General features: G+C 42.0%; 1 protein-coding gene across 4 annotated transcripts in view; it reads left to right on the forward strand.

Moving 5' to 3' along the window:
• The window catches only part of CREB5 (cAMP responsive element binding protein 5), a 407945-nt gene that overhangs the window by 51478 nt on the left and 334007 nt on the right, over nucleotides 1–22460 (forward strand). For all 4 annotated transcript variants that reach the window (XM_059712651.1, XM_059712652.1, XM_059712649.1 and 1 more), the window contains exon 2: nucleotides 17623–17694. In XM_059712651.1, the coding sequence (XP_059568634.1) occupies nucleotides 17641–17694 (54 nt within the window). In that variant the 5' untranslated portion in view covers nucleotides 17623–17640. The remainder of the gene's footprint in view (nucleotides 1–17622; nucleotides 17695–22460) is intronic.

The following is a 22460-nucleotide window of genomic DNA, read 5'->3' on the forward strand; positions in this document are numbered from 1 at the left end:
GTTAGATGAATTGGTCATTTTAATCCTAAGTATGACTGGGGCGGGGGAAGCCCTATGTTTTTAGTGTGGTTCCTTGGGAAGATTGAGCATGATAATGTTTCTCCAGATAGTGTTGTATCTATCATTGGCTGGTAGGACATTTTCACTGATTTTGGGGGAAAGTTTTAATCTTGAGAGAAGAAGACGGGTAGGGTGGTGGAAAGACTGCAGGCGTCAGGGTTGGCAGATGCCTTTTTTGCTCTTGGCTCCCTTCTTTCCAGCTGGGTCTTTGGGGAAGCTGTTTACCCCAGATTTCCTTATCTGTAAGCTAAGGAGAATACAACACCTTTCCCATAGGGTTGAGATGAGGACTAATAAACAATAATAAATTGTTGTTACCTTCCCTGCCTTTTTTGATTTAGCTTTTTACCTCATAAAACCAACAGCACTTAATCAGAAAACATTTTGGAAGAAGTCCTTCTACCTCATCCCAGATAGGCCCTGAATGCTCTGAGGTGTCTTTGTCTAGGAACTTCTGGATTCCCAGAGCTCCCTTAACAAGATGGTCAAATGACATCGCTCTGGTCCATTGACTCCTCCAGAGAACCCTGAGTCCAACCTGTGCCCATCGGGCACGGTCTTGCAATCTGGGCTCTGATCTAGGAGAATCAGTGGTCACTTTGGTCGTAGGCACATGAACATGATTAAATAGTCCTCACACATAGGCCACTGTATCGGTCAGGGCCCCCACAGGAATAGAAGGCAGCCTCCAAGGGATAATGAGAGGAGATGTAATGAAAGGGACTACTTCATAGCTGTGGGAAGGCTAACCACCAGGGTCTAGTGACAGCAGGGAGCCATTCCCACCCCCAGAGCTGGATGGCACGGGGGCCACGGGAAGAACTCACTGGAGAGGGCTTAGCTGGGAGAGAGGGACTGCCCAACACGCATGGAGATACACAGCCACTGCAACCCAAACCCAGCAGAGGAGCAGCGCAGGGAGTAGACACCTGACTTCTCTTCTCTTCAACCCTCCAGTCAGGGATCTGCTGGCAGCTCCTAGGACACAGTGGGGAGCCGAGAATGGATCTGGAGGGGCAGAGGGAGACCATCCAGCAGAACTGTCCTCCACTGAGGGAGGGTCACTCGGACTGGTTGTGACCTTATACAGACACTACACACCACACACACACACACACACACACACACACACACACACACCACACACACACACACACACACACACACACACACAACCTTTTATTCCACCCTTTTGGTTTTTCTGTCCTTTTGTACATCTAGGAAGGGAAAGATATAATACTTCCCAGCTTTGGTTCCAAGAAGTCCTATCTGCTCTTTGTTGTGATTCTTGAGCACAACTCTGGCAATATACATTTCAGATGTAGCACCATTCACAGACCCCACTGAGGAACGATGGAAACTGGTCCTACTGATATTTGTAATTCTTTATTTCCCTTCTGTACACAGAGGAGGAGTCGCTCTTGAGTGATGTGAGGTGTGCCGAAGTCACCTATGGTCACGTCACTCTATGTCAGAACTTCCCACATGGCTCGCTTCTGGGGGCTACTGTGTTGAAGCTACTGTGCAATTGCAAACATTTCCAAGGATCAGAGAACAGCCATCACCATTAGCCTAATGCCCCCATAAAGTTGGCTAGGGCGGCATTCTAGGAAAGAGGTTGGGTGAACAAGAGAACATTTCAAGAGAGGCAGCCGAAGGGACCTGGAAATGCCTGCTCTGCCCACAATAAGTGGGGAATGGCACACAGTCTTGAGTGCACCTGCATATATTGCTGTGCTGGCAAAGAAAATGCTCACTGGAGAAATTAGCTTAGGCAATTAAGAATTTGCTAGGTCATTCTGAAATTATAGCTTGTTGTTTAAGTATATGAAAACAAAATTTAGGACCTTATTTTTTTACTACATAGACATAACAAGTTCATACATGAATAAAAATTAGGTTCTCTGCCAATGAATGATACTAAGATGCCATGCTATTCTTGCCTGTTATTTTTGTCACCGTGAAATAAACCATATTTACATGATTATTTAACATATGTTTTTCCACAGTTTTAGATTCAGATTTTATCATAGTAATAAGAGCTGGCAGTTACATAGCACTTACCATGTACCATGCACTGTAAAAAATTGTTTACATATGTTAACTTCTTTAATCCTCATATACTCATATCCATGTGAAGTAACTGAGGAACAGAGAGGTTAAATGACTTATCTGAGGTCACACAACTAATTAATGAAAGAACCAAGATTTGAACCCAGATACTCTTGAGTCTGTAGGCCGACGCTCTATCCACTGAGCCAAACCGGTCAGGGCTGAACCCAGATACTCTTAAAGATTATGTAGTACTACAGAGCTGTGATTTATTGGATGCCTCATTCAATCTTTACCATGACTCTGTGTAAAAAGACTGTCCTTTTCACAAATGAGGAAACTAAAATTCAGAGAGGCTTAGACATTTGCCCCAGTGGAAGGCAGGCTCCTGTACCTTTAGAGTGTCCTTGCCATCATCACAACTGCCCCGAAGTTCAGTGATGATCCTCAGGTTCCATATGAGTGAGGGCTGAGGAACAGAGACTTTCACTTCTCAAAGGTCCTCTCTCTACAGCCTGTTCCTGTTGCTCTTGCAATGACTCTACTCTTGGGTGATTCAAGGCCTGCCTGCTTCTCAGCGATCCTGGGCCCCTCTTTCTTTCCCTCACCCACCACATCCTGTCTGCCCGGCCTTCTCTGAGTCCCTCACACCTGCCAAGCTCTTGCCTTTGGGGTCCCTTCTACCTGGAACACCCCCTCCTTCTCTCTTCAGACAGCTCATTTGCATTCTTTAGGCCTCAAGGCAAATGTGTCTGCTCAGTGAAGTGTACCTGACCCCCTTTCAAAAGTGTCCCCATCCACCTTTGTCTCTATCCTATCACCCTTTTTATCTCTCTCAATGGACTTCCCCAAATGTTGTTTGTCTTGGTCACTTACATGAGTCGTGTGCTGTGGTTTTTGCTCCCCTTGGCTCTGTGAGAATAGGGCCTCAGCTGTTTCCTTCACCTCCTTCCCCAAGCACACCTCATGGGTCCTTCAGGGACATCTGCTGGAAGACCCTCAGCTGCCTTCAAACCCAACCCTGCACTGGGTTGGGGCGAGTGAGGTTTGTGCTCTGCTGTCCACACGAAGCAGCCGAACCCAGGACAGGAATCTGGGTTCAGCTGACGAGTGAAGACAGAGGCTGCACTCCGCCATCTGGAAAGGCCCGGCGCCTGGCTTATTTGGCCAGATGTTCTTGGGAGTGTCTCATTGTCACCTTCGGGTCCATGACCCTGGCCCGTGGCAGGGAGCCTCCCCTGCACTTTGAAGCTTTCTGACAAGTGCTCCGGGGTGTGCCTTTAAGTGACTTGTGTACACTGTGGAACTTGGCTCCTGACAGCCTCATTTTTAAAGGGACCATCTGAAGCCTGGGTTTTGTTGTTTATTTTTGCTTTCTTTTTCTAACTGTGGCTCGCCAAATCGCTTGTTTCAGGGACATTTAGGCATCCAAGTTCCCTTACTATCCAGCACTGCCTTTGAGCAAATTCATTCTGAGATATCCCCTGGGTGTAGGGCGGCTGAAGGGTCAGGCTCTGTGGGGAGGAGAAGCCTTCTCTCTCATATCCTCTTTTTGGAGCTTTCCTTGAATATTATCAACAGGAGAGGCTTGGATGTGAGTACTGGTCTGTGTAGGAAAGTGCAAGAATAAATGAGCTTGAACTTCAGGGTGCATGCTGGCAAATCCTGACCTCAGTTTCCGCAGGCGTTGACGGGTAACCATTGGTTTCCATCGTGAGAGGGGAGCCTTAATCTTCCCATGTGTGGGATGTGCCCTGTGGGGCTGTGTTTTGTAGGCAGTGAAGTTAAGGCTTGCCCAGAAAAATAACATGTTTTCTTTGCCTGGTGCTTGAGCTGTTTGCCTGGTGACTGGCTGATTGGCGGTTTGGGAGGAAAAGAGACATTGGTTAACTTGGGTGTCCAGAGGATGTGAGTGAGCCTGTGTGTGTGTGTGTGTGTGTGTGTGTGTGTGTGTGTGTGTCTAAGTGGTTGTTTCTGTTTCTTTGGAAGAGGACAGATGAAGAAATAACGGAGATACTAGGACTTTAGGACTTTGGACTTATGTTCAAGGTCCTTGAAGCAACTTACAAACATTAGCTAGATGTCGCTTTTGAATAATCCCCTTGCTTGGAAAAGACCAGAAATCCTTTGATGTGGGTATCAGGAAGGTAGATCAGCATACTGAAGGTTTGGGAAAGAACTGGGAATTTTGCCATCCTAAATCTTATTGGAGCGGCTTCACCGAGGCTGTGCTCCCTCCAGAGGCACTTAGTGGAGAAGATAAATCAAAGTCGTATCTAAACAAGGCTTTTTCTCAGCCTTGATGGAAAATGCTTTCGTGAGGTAAAAATGCCCAATACACAGGATGTAGTAGGATGCAGAAGAGATCTTTTCATTAAGTCAAATTTTGACTACTGCCAAGCTTTTGGAAAACTCAGACTCTCTGAGGCTCTCTCCACACACACAGACCCTTCTGCCTTGGGAGGTGACCTATTTTCAGGGACGGAGGTCTCGAGCCATTCACCTTGAACTCCCCAGTGTCCTGGGCTAGAAATGTTGCTCTTAGGGAGATGTCAGCACCCCCCCACCCCACTGCTTTCCCAAGTGCTTGAAATGACCAGGTCTTTGGTTGTGCTGTGACTTCCTAACTAACTCTTCATGTCTGATTCAAAATGTTTTTACCCCCTTGGGATCTTTTGGGAACAAAAATTGTGAGGGAAGTAAAGAAAAATTAAGAGAGATCAAAAGTAAGATGATAAAGGAAAATGTAATTTGTTAAAGAAAATATAATAACAAAAGGAAGATTTGCTTTCTTTTTTTATAACCCAAATGAAGAGTCGATGTCAAAAAGGTCATAACCTGCCTTAGCCTTCCGTGTAATGTCCGTGCATAAGCCTAAACTCACCCACGGATAAGAAGGCACCAAGTTTCTCAGCTTGTCCCAGGCACCTTCTGAACTCCATGATTTTCTTACCTTGAGGGTGATGGAGCCTGGACTGCAAGGGGAGTGTAGCCAGGCACAGGTGAGGGTGTGGACATTACCTGCATTTCTGTAGTCAGGAGCAATGCTCTCGGAAGGTAAACAAGTTCATGTGCAGTTCTTGCTCTGGCTCCTCCAAGCTCAGGGCAAGGTGTCCAATGCTCCCTGGCTGCCTCAGGCAGCAATGGCCAAGTGTATCCTGGGGTCAAGTCACCAATTCCCCAAGCTCATAGGTTGGCTGCAGTGTTGTAGAGCTAGGGTTCGAACATAGACCAGAGACTCCACAACATGTCTTGACATCACGTCTCAATTAGAATACAAAGATAATTAATTCTAACCGGCAGCCTTCAAGTAAAAAGCTAGTAGATAAGGTATTGCTGGATAATTACCAGAGTATCAGAAAATCATAGAAGTCAGAATCTCGTTAAAGATCATCATCTCCAACATCCTGTAGGCTGCCAAATATAGACGTCACTCACTGTGCCATCGGTACCTCAGCAGCTCTGTGCTTACCGTAAGGCAAGTCTGTAATAAAAACAGTAACCAACATTTCATAGCCCTTTCCCAAATAGCATCCTATTCGACATTCCCAATATCCCTGTGAGGCGGATAATGCTGCCATTGTCTACTGTCTCTTTTTATAGTGAGAAAAATACTGTTCAGTGAAGTCAAGCATCTTGCCCAAAATTACACAGCTAGTAAGCAAGGGAGCTGAGATTTAACTGTTGATTTTCTAACATAACATCTGGACCCTTGGTCACGATGTTAGGTTTACCACAAACACTGTAGTCTTACTTATCAGGACAAAGCAAAATAAAGCCTAATTTAAAACAAACAAACACATAAACCTTACTTCTAGTATTGCTCCAAGGTGTGTTGTGTGTGTGAGTGTGTGTGCACGTGTGCCTTGAGTTGACATCTTATGAAAAAGATTTAACTGTGAAAGGAGATTATATGATATTTGAGCGGGGAGTTAATGAAACAGCCTTGCTTTCTCGTGGCCTCTGAACTCTCAGAGCCCTTTGCAAACACCCCTTTATGGCCTTTAACACCCTACCTCCCACCACAGACGTCTGTACAGGCCTCACCTCCCGTGGGGCGGTCAGTGATCAGAGGCAGGGCTATCTTTGCGGTGCCTTCATGTTCCTGTCACAGGGCCAAATGCATGGTAGGTGCTCTGAGATAATGGGGGAAAAGAATGAATGAATGAGGCCAGTGTCCTCATTTTCTGATCTGCCCCCAATGCATGTGGAGGCTGAATCATTTGTGAACAAGCGCTCAGTGACAGGTAATCAATCACTGTCCACAGACCCCTTTCCCTGAAGCAGCCTGTGAACAATGGCCTCTGAAGATCCTTGAATTCCCTCCTTAAGCAGCTGCAGTTTCCCTGGGAGGATTTGGGGGCTTGTCTCTTCCCTTCCCCTTGACTCAACCTCTCAATGGAGATGTCTCATAGGCCTTCCTCCACATCCCCTCTGGGTGCTGCCTGCCTGCACCCTTTCCCCTTTCACTTTGCCTCTTGGAAGGGTCCAGGTTGGAGTATTTCCCAGGACCTGACCTACACCCCCGAGCAAAGAGACCTCATTCATGCTTAGGGAGGGGCTGAGGTTGTGCATTTAAAAAAATCCCCTTCCCCTTTCCTTGCTCATGTATAGTGTTGATCAAAAAATGGTGCTGTTGTCTGGGGGCCGTGCCCTGGGGGACAGAAGGAGCTGGCCCTGCATTTGTTTATGAATAGTGGGGACCTCAGGCTGAATTGGAGTCTGGTACAGTGTAACCTCTGTGGGTGGTGGTTCAAGGAAAAGGTCTTTTCTTTCTGTATCCCTTTTCCAGGGTGTTTCAGCAGATTCAGAGGCTTTAGTGAGTGACTCATTTGTTTAATCAAAGTTGGAAGTTTAGGAAGACATTAAGGATTTTTCCAGTCTATGGAAATGATTTCGTGTTCCTCAAAAATACGGCTTATTTCTGCACTTTTAAAATACCACTGCAATGATCCTGAACTTGGTGACCTTGCGCCCAGAGGTGGACCTGCAGAGGAAATAAAAGTAAAGGACTAAATGCATGCCCTTATTCTGTCTCCTGGCCAGTTCAGTGTCCTCCCCTGGGCTACGTTAGGGACTAGGTATCAGTTTTAAGTCTTGAGCCAGTTTATGGGGATGAAATAATCTCTGTAATGTGTGTGTTTGAATACATACATGAGTCAATACACCCCAGCTTCTCAATAGGAAAACTTAATAGGCCACAAGAGAAAAAATTAAATATGCATTTGTGTTTATATATGTAAATTATATATATACATACTATATATATATATGTTTATGTATATATACTTATTATTATTGTTATTATTATTATTATTATTTGCCTATTATATTTTCTTACTGAGGAGGTCGGTTAGGAAACCAATGTTCCCCTAATACGTATTCTATGGACTGATATCTGATGATACCAGCAACATTAAAACAGAATTTAGAGACTTGTGATGTTCTCTATTTAAGTTTTTAAAAAGGAGAAAAGGAAAGAGAACCATGCTCTTTTTGATGGAGGTATCCTCAGCAATAACAGAAAACCGACAGGCAGGTATCAGGACTGAAAAGGCTGAGCAAGAGCCTTCTTTCCCTGTTGGGTCAATGCTTTCTTTTGCTGCTGTTGAGTCGACACTGCTTAAGGTGGTGTGGTAAGTTGCCTGGAGAGTGGGGGGCTGCAGGTAGCTAACCGAGATAATTCATCTAAAGCAATCTACTCTACTCATGCTGGCTTACTCTCTGTCTCCTCTGGATCCAATCTGAGCGGGTATGCTTCTGCTTAGTTACAGTTTTGGCCACAGTCCACATCCCTCCTTCACACTGAGCGGGAATGATAATTTCACATACTTTTTTGAATATTCATAATGTTTTTATTGGCATTGAATCTAGCCTTAGCCTAAGCTTAGTTCTGTCCAAGGTTTGCAGAGCTCTTTGAAAAGCATAAAGAGGTGGGCATGCGTTTAGTCCTTTACTTTCATTTCCTCTTCTGCATGCTGACTTTGTTTTTATTATCTCACCCTGACTATTCTTTTACCCTTATCTATCTGCTTCTTACTTCTAAACCAGGGGCAGTGGGGCTTATATTAGTATTACACTTGCAAAAGCTGCACTATTGGCTGATGGGTAGAGGGACTTCAGTGTTGCACAGGGCTGCCCATTCGGCACATCATAGAATATTTCATACTCCCCAGTTAAATGTCAGTGGTGTCCCCAGTAACAGTGGCAACGAAAAATTGGTTTCAGAGATTTCCAAATCCCCTTATTAGACCATGCAAGAAAATCATACCTTCTCTAGGAGGGCAGATGCAAGTGTGCCTTTTCTAGTCTTTAGAAAGGGGACCCTTATTAGGATGGTTGCAGAATCTCCAGATGACATCAGGTTTTTGTGTTGAAGTGGCCTTTAGGTGACCTGCTAGCACTGTCAAATGCTCACATGCTTGACATTTGAAGCATAGTGTCTTAGGAATCTGAATCAAGTCTTCGTGTGTATTTTTACCTTGTATTCAGCTGACACTGTGAGATGTCACAGACTCTGAACAGAAGTGCTGGTTACTTTAGATAGAACTTGGGAATGCCTCATTTTCTTCTGGAGTCAAAGAGAAAAAAGCACCCGCGTCGATACCATCATTCTCAAGTGCCTTTTAATAGTAAGTCAGTAATAGTAATCTTTAGATTTAAGAGCAAGATGAAACAGCCCCTTACTGGGCCCTGCAGAAAGCAGAGAGGTCTGGCGCAGTCCCCACTGTGTTTATATCCAGTCTCACAATCTGTAGCTCAGACTCCCACACAGGGAAAACGTCTCAGGTGCTTTGTTAAAGATGACTTCAGCCCACACATTGGATGGGCCAGACATATATTGTTGTTGCTGGAGAGGCAAGGACACTTGTATAGAATAAAGATACAAAGAAAACATTTCTATCCAATAAAAAGCATGTGAATGAGTGAAAATAAAACCAAGACTGGAAAGTTGTAATTTTTCAGAATACTTTAAAATATTCATTTCACATAAAAACAGTTGAAAAACCAAATGTACCCCATATGTACCAAAAATGATCCAGAGGCAGAGTGGTCCACTGGGAATGTGTTATAACTCTAAAGAGGCCAATTTTATCATGGAGCACAAGGGGAGAAGAAAGAACCATACTGACTTTCTCCTGATTTTCCAAAGGCAGCGGCTTTTGACCATTTAAAACAGGGGTCCTCAAACTTTTAAACAGGTGGCCAGTTCACTGTCCCTCAGACCGCTGGAGGGCTGGACTATAGTTTAAAAAAACAACTATGCACAAATTCCTATGCACACTGCACATATCTTATTTTGAAGTAAAAAACCAAAACGGGAACAAATACAATATTTGTATTTGCATGTGGCCCGCGGGCCGTAGTTTGAGGACCCCTGATTTAGAAGAATATACCCGTTTACGATTCATGTCTTTGCTATCATAGTGTTTCCTCTCAGGATTTCATGGGGACAGTTATTTTAAATTGCAGTGGAAGCCTTTCTGGAAAGGTAAAAATGACATTGTCAAGGAAACCCCTGATCACCTCTTGTCCCAATTTTGCTTTCTTCCCTCCCCTCCCCTCCCCTCCCCTCCCCTCCCCTCCCCTCCCCTCCCCTCCCCTCCCCTCCCCTCCCCTCCCCTCCCCTCCCCTCCCCTCCCCTCCCCTCCCCTCCCCTCCCCTTCCCCTCTTCCTCCCTTTTTTCCCGCCCCCCTTCCTTTTTAGTTCATTTGAATTGAGAGCAGGTAAGAAGGAAAAGTTTGCCGCCTTTCAGCCTGTCTTCTGAGGTTGTCTTTGTCCCATTAGAAACAAGCCGAGTGATTTGATTACCTTCAATAGTTCCTTTAAAACCCGAGAATCTCTGTACATATGTCAAATAAACTTTTCTTAGAGATTTATTGTGCTTGATGGAGCACGAAGAGTAACAGGACCTAGGTTCCCACACACTACAGCAATTTGTTCACCACCACCTTTAATGCCTCTTCTTAGCAAGTATTTCAGACTCCTGCACCCAGCCATAGGAAAGCTGTGAGATAGGGTTGGGTGGAACCTAAGTACAAATTAGCTGGGAACTTTGAAAAGACGATTCATCTCCAAAGAAACATGTGGAAAAATTAAAAAAAAAAAAGAAAAAAGAAAGAGGAGTCTAACATATGAAAACCCAATCCCACTGGAATGTTTTTTCATACATAGTATAAATGCCACATAAATAAAACCACAAACCTCTGCAGAAGTACAGGAGAGCATGGGAGCCCCCAGCTCGCTCTCCTGTCAGGGCCTCCTTCGGGAAGCGAGTGAGCATCCAGAAACAAAAGCTATTTGAAACCCTTCCTCCTGGGCACTGAGGCCTGATTCAAAGGGAACTCTGGGCAGTCCCTTAGGAGGATGCAGTATGTGAAACAACCCCAAAGGAGTCTTTGATTCAGGCTGTGAGTTTCTGAACTTTTGGGTACCAGTGGATGGTGAGCATCTTTTCAGGACAAGGAAAGTTGGAATGGAATAGTAATATTTAACTGCCATAGTGCCTGTAAAGTTTAGGACTTCTGGGGAAGCGTTCTGGCTGTACACTTCCCAGTAATATACCCACTTCTCACCAAGTTCTGGTAAAATTTTCACTTAGAAGGTACAGTGCCTCTCTTGGTCTTGTTCCCTGTGTAAATCTCTGGTTTGAAAACTTTGCAGCATTCAAGGCGTTTTAAGCTTGAGGGCTGAAATGTCACTTTAAAAGCAAGGTTAAAAAGGTCACACAGCTGCAAATAATAATAGCCCAATGAAATTCAGATTCTAGCTGCAGCCCACTTCAAGAATAACACTGAAACAGGAAACAAGCTTACTAGATCTTTTTACCAGTGAAGCTAGTAAGGACACATCTGATAAAATGTGTGTGTGTGTGTGTGTGTGTGTGTGTGTGTGTGTGTGTGTGTGTGACAGACACACAAAGAGAGGCAGAGAAAGGCATACATAACAAAACAAAGACACACAGTGGAATAGACAATACAGAGAGAGAGAGAGAGACAGAGTTTCAGAGGGAGAAGATATAGAAAAACAAGATAGAGAAAGACACACGGATTCAGAAAGGGATACAAAGACACACAAGATAATTGATTTGCTTGGACTGAAATTCAAGGGTGCTTATTTTTTATTAGAAATTATGACATCCATATTTAAAAATTAAAGAAATATTTAAAATACCAGGTTTTACTTTTCTCTCATTTTGAAGTTAGCTTCCAATAGTTATTTTTAAGTAATGTCTCTTTGAATGTTCCCGTTTTAGAATGTTTTACTAAAATAGTCTTGTTTTACAGATGAGCAAATAAGATTATGAAAGGTACAGTTTTCTTCCCAAAGAAAGTCTTTGCCCCAAATTGAATATATAATTCCTTTCCAATAGCTAGCCATGTGGTGGGAGAACCATGTTGTGTCCTTGCTTTTATTTATGATTATTTTTTAAATCCTCACCTGAGGACACTTTTTTAAAAAAAATGATTTTTAGAGAGAGAGGAAGGGAGGAGAGAGTAAACTACACATCAGTTGCCTCCCATGCACCCCGCCCCCCCCATGGGGGATTGAACCCACATTCTAGTTATGTTCCCTGATCAGGAATCAAATCCAAAACTTTTTGGTGTATGGGATGATGCTCCAACCAATCGAGCCACCCTTCCAGGGCTGTGTCCTTTTTATAAAAAGTAGAGTCAGGCATCTCAGAATAAATAACCTATACTGTGTTGTTGGTGAATTTCTGTTGGATTATTATTGTGTGTGGGTCTTTGCTTTTTTTGACGGATACATTGATTTGAGATATCGGCTTCCTCCTTACTGAAACACCAGTAATAAACAACCTTTGCTCCTAGAAACAAAGTAGGATTGATGTCAACTCACACAGTGTGACTAACTCAAGATGCGCATTTGTCAGCTGTCCTTGGCACTTAGGAAGGACCAGTTTCCTCCTCTAGTGCTCTCTCAGCAGTCTAGGAAATTCAGCAAGGTAGAAGGTCTGTTTCACGTGAGTCCTGCCAAGAAGACTCTCTCCACAATCACAGTAGGACAATAAATGCCGACAGATGTTGTTAACATCACTGTTAAAATTCACACACCCTCTTTCAGTTCTATAATTCCTTCATATCCGGATTAACAATACCAGAGCTGATGGGGCACATTAATGTTGTTATTAGTGCTCACTAACATTTAGATTCAGTTTGCAGCTTTAAAGTTCCCATAACTTTTGGTGTTGATCAAAGTGCATGCCAGATTTTCAGATTAAAGCAACATTTTTAGTGTCTTACTGTTCTCAATCCTATATCACTGTGCAACTCTACCTGCTGTTCCTGAGGGAAATTTGTGCCAATCCACTAAGATTGGAGTTTAACTGAGGATCAGCAATGGTGTCCTGTGATTTAGACGGAGAAACAGCCCTCTTGGCTTTTACAACAAATGATATAGTAGGTTGTTTTGTTTATGTTTTTTTTCCATTTGGACTCACTGTTGTCCTTTCGTTTGAAGTACATATTTACAGTATTTTGCATAGACTATCCAAGTTTTAGAAACATTTGTTTTTTTGCAATGTTTGCCATTCATGAAATGGTAATTCCAAGGATATCCCTGCCTGGCAAAGCATCTGAATGGATTGCATCAGCCATTGTGGAAGATTTCCCATTTTGGACCAAGAGGAATTTGTGGGGTCAGATGATGAACAATGAAAGGGATTCTTGCTCATTGCGAGGCCAGACGAATCCAGTGGCAGTTGAGGGTCTGAATTGCAAATCCAACCTGTCATCTCCTTGTCAACTGCGAAAAACCTCTATTCACTTTAGGCACTAGTAGAGTTTGTTATTAGGGTTTTGTGTTGTTTTCCAAAAATTTGAAGGGAAATTAGACTCATGAGGCATTTAAGTGAACACTGAATCTGAACTTTGGGAAAGAGAAACAAAAAATAGAAACTTTCAAATGATTGAACAGCCAGCCACAATTATGACTGTAACTAACCAAAGTTATGGGTTCACTCCATGTTCCTCAAAGGGCACTTTGTGGGGGTCACAGGCAGCTCACAAATGGCTAACAGACTGGATTTCAGTGGTTTTGATGCTCATGGCAACATTAACAGACTGAATTTATCATGAATCAACACATTTACATGTGAAATTTAATGAAAAGTAGCTTTAACTCACTGTTTTCACCAAAAGCAACTTCACTTCCTCCCCCCCACCCATTAAATCTGGGGAGATTTTTGGCCTTAACTGGGAACAGGTGGAATGAGGCCTGCACAACTTTCTGCCTCGCTGTACACTTGGTTCTAGGCCAAAGAAGGTTGAGAACCACTGCCGTAGGAATAGAGAAAAGGCAAGCTGTTTGAGAAGGTTTATTGTGATGATTCAGGGTCCATTCCACAAATATTTGTTGAACGCCTACAGTCAGCTCTGTGCAGTGTAGCCTGGGATATGGCCATTGTCAAACACCACTTGGTTCATTAGAATATACCAGCTAGAAAAACAACTGAATGGGAAATGAGATGATGAAGCCTCCTTTCTGAGACCCAAACGCAGAACACGCTGGCTGAAATCACATCTGAGTGATCTGCCCCCACTTGATGGATGATAAAAGAATATACGTAGGGCCTTAGTAGGAGTCTTTTTAAGAAAATAATTATTACAATACGTTCTAGAAAAGAGCCATAATAATAGACCATAAAAATGGCTCTTGACTGATACATCAGACCAGATCATACTAGTTGATAAAAATAATGATGCCTGCATGGTAGAGCGGTACCATTTAGTAAAACTACAAACGCCCACAAAGAAAGGAATGAGCAAGGATGTGCTGTTTGCAGAGGCTGAATGTGGGAACTGTGGAGCATCCAAATAAAGCAGTTGAAGTTCACACACATATCTACACACCCACTCAGACCTTATTAATCACTGAAAACTTATTTTAGCAACTGCCATTTTACCTTAGGACTTTCATTTCAGTACTGTGTTGCCAAATCATTTGGTCCATGGGATCCATAGCATGTAATAAATTGATACAGATGTATTTATGTTTAACAAGTAAAATAATAAAACGACAGGTAAGCATATTGATGACTGAACTCTAAACTATCTGATGGCAGACTCAGTCTTTCTCTGATCGATCAGATTCCTCTAAATGTAATGTCCATGCTATGAAGGCTCAATAAGACAGAGTAAATCTAAATGGCCGGTATCAAGTGAAATAGGTCAGATAGAAAAAGTTAAGGACCATATGATCTCACTGGTATGTGGGTTATAAAAGTGAAAGCAACAAATGAACAAACAAGAAAAACAAACAACAAATCATAGACAGAGATAACAGGATGACAGTTACCAGAGGGATGGGGTGTAAAGGGTAAGGGGATCAAATATATGGTGATGGAAGATTTGACTTTGGGTGGTGGGCACACATACAGGTGATGTATTATAGAATCATGCACTTGAAACCTATATACTTTTATTTACCAACTAGAGGCCTGATGCATGAAATTCGTGCAAGAGTAGGCCTTGCTTCCCTCTGGCACCTGGTGCCCTGGCTTCCCTCGCAGTCCTGGCTTCATCTGGAAGGTCGTCCAGAAGGATGTCCAGTCCAATTAGCATATTACACTTTTATTATTATAGATGTTACCCCAATAAAACTAATTTAAAAATCTATATGACTGGACCTTATTCTGTCTCTAAGCATAGCATCAACGTATAATTCCATGCTATTTGTTACAGCTCATATGCAAATTATAACTAATAATTAATAAAAGGTAGCTAATGTTGGCACCAAGCAGAATTGCTAAATAATCACCTTTATGGGCTGGAATTTATGGGAAAAATCAGCATTTTGATGGACTATCATTTGGAATAGAGTTGTGATTATGGTAGGAAAGTACTTTCCATAATTATGAGTCAGAGCTTAGTCATCCTCTCCTTTCACGTTGGCTTGTTAATGTATCTCAAGTTAAGCAATAGCACTTTCAATCTTGACCATTTCTGTTTGTTGATCATTAATCTAATTCGTTATCACTAGTTACTATTTTTGGATGTAGGCTGTAAATGTATTCATATGGAACTCTCCCATTTTTACTGTGATGTAATCTTAATGTTGATTAGTAATATTACGAATATTGGAATTCTTTTGTTACTTTGTCAACTAAAGCTCTGTGTGGTGCCCAAGAAAGACCCACCTTATAGCAAATGCTCTTTTAAAATATTAAAGTGAGGTTCCAGTAAAGCTTGCCTGTAAACCTCCCACGTTTAAACACACCTTTACATGCACAGACCTTTGTGCATAAGTTGGAAATGTCTTACAGGCCTCCTAACTGATCAGTGTGATTCAGGAATGAAGTTACTGAAGACTGATATTCATGCTCCCATTGTAAAGGAGGGAAAATTGAGGCCTGAAATAATTCAATGGCCTGGCACTGCTCAGGCAGGTCATGACCCCAGAGACAAAAAAAAGTTCCTGGGAAACATTTCTAAAACTTTACTAGAAAAACAAGGTATATTTAATTAATGGATAACCCGATTACTCTGTTGTTTAATCACTCTTGGGTCAAAATCATTTTTTTAGCTTTAAAGTCACCCTTTATTTTGAGGCTTAGAAGTAAGTTATCAGCATTTACAGCAGAGAGGAGGGATGCTCCATGAAAAGTGATAACAAAATTAAATGAATTAATGAGATATGAGGAGTTATTTAATTGCTCATGACTTTTCTAAGACAAGTGCAATGAAAGCTTCTAAAGATATTTGTCATCTTTGTTGTTGTTTGTTTTGTCCTTCTAACTGTAATAGAGCAAGAGTTTAAACAATATGGCTGATATAAGAAAGCTGGAAAATTATGCTAAGTAAATGTGTTGACAGCTGATCAATGGGAGATATTACTAATGAAGATTGAAAAAGGCATTTTCCTGGCCAGGTAGCTCAGTTGGTTAGAGTGTCGTTCCAATACACCAACGTGTTACGGGTTCAATCCCCGGTCAGAATATATACAAGAAGCAACCAATGGATGCATAAACAAGTGGAACAACAAACCGGTGTTGCTCTCTCTCTCCCTTCTCTCTCTAAAATCAATCAGTAAATCACAAAAAAGTGGCATTGCTTGGTGAAAATTGTACAATGAGGATAAATAGTGTTGTGAAGATGGTTCACATTTTTAATTTTGTCTTTGTTTTTTTTAACATCTGACTAGCAATGTTATTTTAGGCAAGTCTATTTACTTTGTGTTTCATAAAAGCAAAAGTATGCATTTCCCAAATAATATATGTGAAATATATTCATATTTGGGGGAAGGGTATAATAACAAAAAAATTAGAACTGAGTTTTTTTCCTTCAAGATAATAAAGTTTCCTTGGACAAACAATGACTGTGACCTGAGTTGAAGCAGAACTCTCTCTTTCAAGGGCAAAGGTGATGTGGGACTCTCTGGAGCCACAAGTAGCATTTCAAAGAAGCAAATTGCTTCCCGTGCTCAGAGACAAAGCAATAGGCTTTAGTTTCACAGGAGAGCCATGTAGCTCCCATAAACTCAACTTTAAAATTGCCAAAAAGTATGATTTAGAAAATGATTTAAATTGTGTAACAAAATGTCCATAGTACTTTTCATTATTTAAAATATTTATGTTACTGTATCCATTGGTAACCACAAAACCATGTATACTGTATTTTTATGCGCCTTTGGGAAGCTTTGCAAAGGTAATTTTGATTATGCTCAATTTTTGCCTAATGAATTTACCTTAGAACCTGACCCCAACATAAATAAGAAAAGACCACACTATAATTTAACATGTATCTGAGATCATAACACAGGGCTTCTCCCTGCAAAGCCACCTTATTCCAGATAACTTATCTAGAGCATAAAAGCAGAGCCTCAATCTAATATTAATTTCAAATTAGCCTATAAAACCAAATCAACAAAATATCCAAGGTGATGTATTTTTGCATTTTCTGAGTTACCCCTACATAGTTGGATAGTTCTTGCTAAAGCATTACCAAATGCCTGAGATGAAAGGGAATTTAAGGCCCAGGCTCTCAGCAGGGTCATTTGCTAAGCTGGCTGCAGGACCTCTCTGCATCCCTTGGTCATACTGAAGCTCGGTGGTTTTGGTGACCATAGAGGAATCATTTGACCTGTTGCTCGGATTGGTCCTCACACTAACGATTGTCCAGTTACTGCCACTTCCCTTACTGTCCTAAGTAGACCCCCCAAATGACAGGTGGGAACTTTGCTTTGGAATCCGCTTGTGCAGGTGAGGTCTTAACCTGGTAACTACACAGTCCAGGTGGTTTTCCACAGGCAGGATTTTTACTCCACAAGCCCATGCCCTTTTTCTTTAAAGTACAGTAAATATGGCCTCCAGAAAACAGTAAGAATCCAGACAGCAGGGAGACTAATGTTCACATTCATGTTTTTCTCTTCTAATTTGGGAATTGGCATAGAGAGGGGGCTCCACGCACTGCTTTCCTCACGTTTCTCAGGTGGAAGCAGAAAATATTCATGGATTTGTTTTCCTTCCTCCCTCTCCCGCTGGCCCTTCAGATTTATGAGGAATCCAAGATGAATCTGGAGCAGGAGAGGCCATTCATCTGCAGTGCTCCAGGCTGCTCCCAGGTGAGTGTGGGGATCTTCTGCTCATCTTACAGGGGTCACACCTACCTTCCAACAGGGGAACAACTCTCTCTTGACAATCATGCCTGCTATGGACTTTCATTTTTCACCAAGGTATCATATCGTCAAAGTCCCCCTCACCATCATCACCATCATCATCATTATCATCATCAATGTGTTCATTTTTCATTTTGAATAGTTTGAACTACTTCCCTCATAACTTCTGAAAAACATCGGTGTTGGCCACTTCCACCCATAACTTCTCCCTGGCAGTACGCTAGTTGCATCTTGCCCACCAGATGCTCAGGTTAGTTATTTCAGAAAGAGGGGAAGGAGGGTGGCTGCTGTTATAACAGCTACTTGAATATTGGCTCTTTGGTTTACTGGTGAAAGAGCTTACAATCAGTGGTAGAATTCTATTTTGTTTCGTTGTCCTATTTGAGTTAAATAAACCCCCTGTAACTTTTTGAAAACCTACAGTTTTTCTATTTATTTAAACTTTAAGAGGGGAAGTTGGCCTACTGTGCTAGATTAAACCTCTTTTAGCCTCCAGCGGCTCCAAGCAAGTGGAATTGTGAGAATTAGATGAGATACTGCATGTAGTTTAGTATAGAGCCTGCACATAAGTGTTCAATTAATGTTTGCTCTTGTTACTACTCCTGCTGTTCTTATTATTACACTGGAACCTGTCCCTGGAAGAAATTGGAAATATCCATCATCTAACATCAGAGTGTTACATATTGTTTTGGGAATTTGATGGTGACTTTTTCTATACATGACCCTTTGGGTGTCTTCATGTTCCAGGCATTGGAAAATGACCACATATGGTCACTCTCATGCCAAGATCTTCATTCTGTTGGATATAGGACACGCTCAAAGCACAGGCTCTTTCCAACGTGGGTAGTTAAGCTCACTTGCCCTAAATTGCCCACTTTCCTGTGCCACCCTATTTATGTGGTGCAGTTGGCAGCACTGCATGTCCAGGAGTCAGATGAGAGGTGATGTCTATTGAGGGCCCTTGTTATATCTCCCCAGAGAGTTTGGAGGGTCTGGGAACCTTTTGGAGAGAAGACGCCATGGAAAAATGAATGTTGTTGCTGGCGCTGCCTTGTGGTGTTGCTAGTAATATCAGCCACTTACTGAGAAATGAGAGTCCTTTGCTTGGATTCTAGCAAGTTCTCCCAGGGCTTTTTTGTGAATGTTGATTTGCAACCTATAAGTAAGAAAAGAAGTAGAAAAAAAATTATTTTGAATTTAAACTACTTTTCAACAAACTGATTTTGGAAGTCATTTTGAAATAGGAAACACTGGGACAACATAGATGGGATGATCCATAACTGGGAAAATCCTACTATCCATAGTGAGTGCAGACAATGGCCTTACCTAAATAAGGTAATACTGGTTCCCTTTTAGTTTCCTTAGGGAGAAGTCTCAAGGGCCAAAGGGAACCAGAGAATTTGAGCATTATGCTTTGGTTTAGCCATGAAAATGTGACCTTAAGTTTTCTTCAGTTCAAGCCACCAGCAAATTTTGGGGTGCCTACTATGTGCATAAGACATATGTATCTCTGTCCTCACAGAGCTTCTAGTCTAGGCATCATATTTGCAACCACATAATCAGTTAATCAGTTAATTTCTGAATTACAATTTTCCATGAAGGAAGAGTACAGGCCACCTTGAAGAGTACCATAGGGGGATTTCCTTTCCTTGGGGAGGATAATGGGAGCTCCGCTATGGAAGGGGCATTTAACACAATGGGATCCTCCAGGGATCTGGCATACTATAAACCAATGAGGTTCATAGCGAGTCAGGATTCCAGCAGAGCCCAGGTTGTGACTGGTAATAGAGGAGAGCCTTTGAGGAAGGTTGTTAATCACATCTAATATTTAGATAAGTCAGAGAGAAGGGAGCTGCATGTAGGTCATCAGACTGTGTGACAGTGTTTCTCAGCCTTGCCACTATTGACATCTGGGGCTGATTAATTCTTGGAGGGGGGACTGTGCATTACAGGATGCTTAGAAGCATCCCTGATCTCTACCTCCTAGATCCCAGTAGCACTCACTCCCTAGTTGCGAAAACGAAAAATGTCTTCAGGAATTGCTAACCATCCCAAATTGCGCCAGGTTGAGAATGCCCAATGGTTTGAAGTTTGGCTTTAGCCTTCTTTCTTTTTGGATCCCTTCCTTTTGGGGGGGTCACCTACTTCTAACTGATGCTCTCCACTGGATTTTAAAGTTTGCTCTAAGCCATCTCCTCTCCTTTTTGGAATAAGGCAGTGTATAAAAAAATAAATGCCATAGACATGTGGTCACTGGTGTCAGATGCTGCGAGAGCTGGGACAGTCAGAAGCCTGAGCAAAGTCTGTTGGGTTTGGCAGTGGGTGCTTGCCGGCGACCTATGAGAGAGGAGCCAGGGTGGGGGCCAGAGTGGAAGGATTAATGAGCAAGTGGGTGGTGAGGAAGTGGAGGTGGCCAGCATAGAGGACTCTTTCAAGAGCACTAGGGAGTGACGGGAAGCAGAGTGATATAATGGCAGCCTGAGAACGATGCTGCTTGAGAGAGGTTCTTTTTTAAATTAAAGGCGAGCCATGGCTGGATTTACTCGAGGGCAAGGATGAGTGAGCTGGCTGGCTTGAAGGACCCCAACTGAAGCACCAATCCTGGGAAGATATGGGATGTAGAGCATCCTACGGAGGAGAGGGGGTGCCTGTTCCTCTGAGAGAGGACGGAATGGAAATGGAATCTGTGAAGTTACATCAAATTCTGAGGTGGAGGTGGTAGTAAAGGATGAAAGGGGTACCTTTCAAATGACCTTGAACTTCTCACCAAAGGAGTAGGTCATTTCCTTGAGAAGGCTGGGGACTGAGGAAAAGGCCAGATGAACATGAGAACTGAGGATTTGTATAGTTTCTTGGCTTTTAGTAAAACTCTAAGCCTCTCCCCTCAATGCCCCGCCAAATTTAAATGTAAAGGTGCATTTCAAACTTGATGTCTCTATTTAATGTGGAATTGCTTCTTTTCCTCAGCAAGCTGTTATAAAACATGTGCATCTTCCATTTGAAGAGGTATTGGAATTGAGAAAGTGTAGTAGTTGCCCAGTGATTACAAGGATCTCCTGGTGGGGTGTTAGGAAATCCCCCTGGAGTCAGTTGTGATCATGGCATTTACTCAGTGGCATTCCATATCCTGGGGACCTGCATGGAGAAGAAAGGATGGCCGGGAATTGGAAAGGGGAGTGAATATGAATTATCAATGCTGCATTGGGGATGATGGAAGGATTTTCCTCCCCTTTTCAATCATTGGAAAAACACTTGGCTCTATGAGGAACGGCCTATAGTACCTGCGAGTACTTTTTGTGTTTATAATGCTTTATATATTAGCTTTGTCCCAGAAGTAATGAAAAACAGCTTCTCTCCTCTTCCTGATCTCACAAAGTTCAATGTTAAGCTCACTGTTCCTTTGTCCTCCATATCAATCATGTTTCAGGTTCCAGTGGCCTCTCTTAGCTCTGTCTTTGTTATAGACAATCCATTTTGGTTATTTATAACTTGCTGTTAGTTTCCTACCCAATTAAAAAAGACATCACAGATGTCCTATACTGTCTCTTTTGGAAAGTAATTTATAGTCAATATGAAATATAATGGAAATTATTATTATTTAGTAAGTGTTCTAGTTAACATTCTATTTTAAGATGTTATTATACAGAGCCAAAAAATAGCTTACAGGTAAAAAGTAAAGGATATTGCTATGTTGTTTGTTGATTATATATATCACAGAAAAAGTTATAATAAGGCTTTTGAGAGAAGGAGTAAGACATTTAATCTATGTCTCTAAACCATACATGGTAATGTCACATAGTTGATGCAGTCATTATAAGGTGTTACAAAAGACCAAAGAATAGATGAATCTGCAGCAAAAACCCAAGTCATTATAAATCTTTGTATTCAGAAATCTCATAATTATCATGCTTTTCAAATTGTATACTCTCCAATTTATATATGACTGACATATAAATGTGTGATATTTATTTGAAGAATTACTTTTAGAATATTCTGAAGGATTTAACCCAGTAAATTCCCTCATTCTCATGAACACATCATACTATCTGCAGAAGAGAGTTCTATCTTAGTAGCAATGGCCATTGAAATTTATAACGACTCTCTGGAGGAACTGGGAAGCCCTGAAAGATTGCCTAAATTATCAAAGATTCGGAAATGGTCAGCAGAGTTTGTTGTCTTTTGTTATATTTGACTTTGATAAAGCAGATACTCTGTTATGTCCAGTTATTAAAAAATCCAGTCTGAGTCAGTATAGGATCTACTATAATAACAAATTACCCCAGAATTTCAATGACTTAAAACAACAAAGGCTGATTTCAATTGCCCAAGCATACACTTCTATTGTAGGTTGGCAGGATGTTTTTCATAATCCTTTAGTGACTAGGATAATTGAAGGACCACTATTTCTAATATTGTGAATCACCATGTTACAAGGGAGAAGGAGGGGGATCTCTAGAGGGTCTTGCATCAAGAATTAGATGCTCACATCTGGGTGACCTGTGACTTCCATTCATTACTCAATGGGCAGAACTAGACATATGGCCCCACTCAACCACATGAGGGCCAGGAAATACAGTCCCACCATGTGACCAGAAGACAGACAGCTGAAAATATTTGGGAGCAGCATTTTGACAACCATAATATCACTCTTTGAAAATTAAAAATAAAGTATTGGTTTACTACACTGTACAGAGTATAAAATATCAAAAATA

The sequence above is a fragment of the Myotis daubentonii genome, chromosome 10 (assembly GCF_963259705.1).
Source record: "Myotis daubentonii chromosome 10, mMyoDau2.1, whole genome shotgun sequence".
Taxonomy (NCBI): Eukaryota; Metazoa; Chordata; class Mammalia; order Chiroptera; family Vespertilionidae; genus Myotis; species Myotis daubentonii.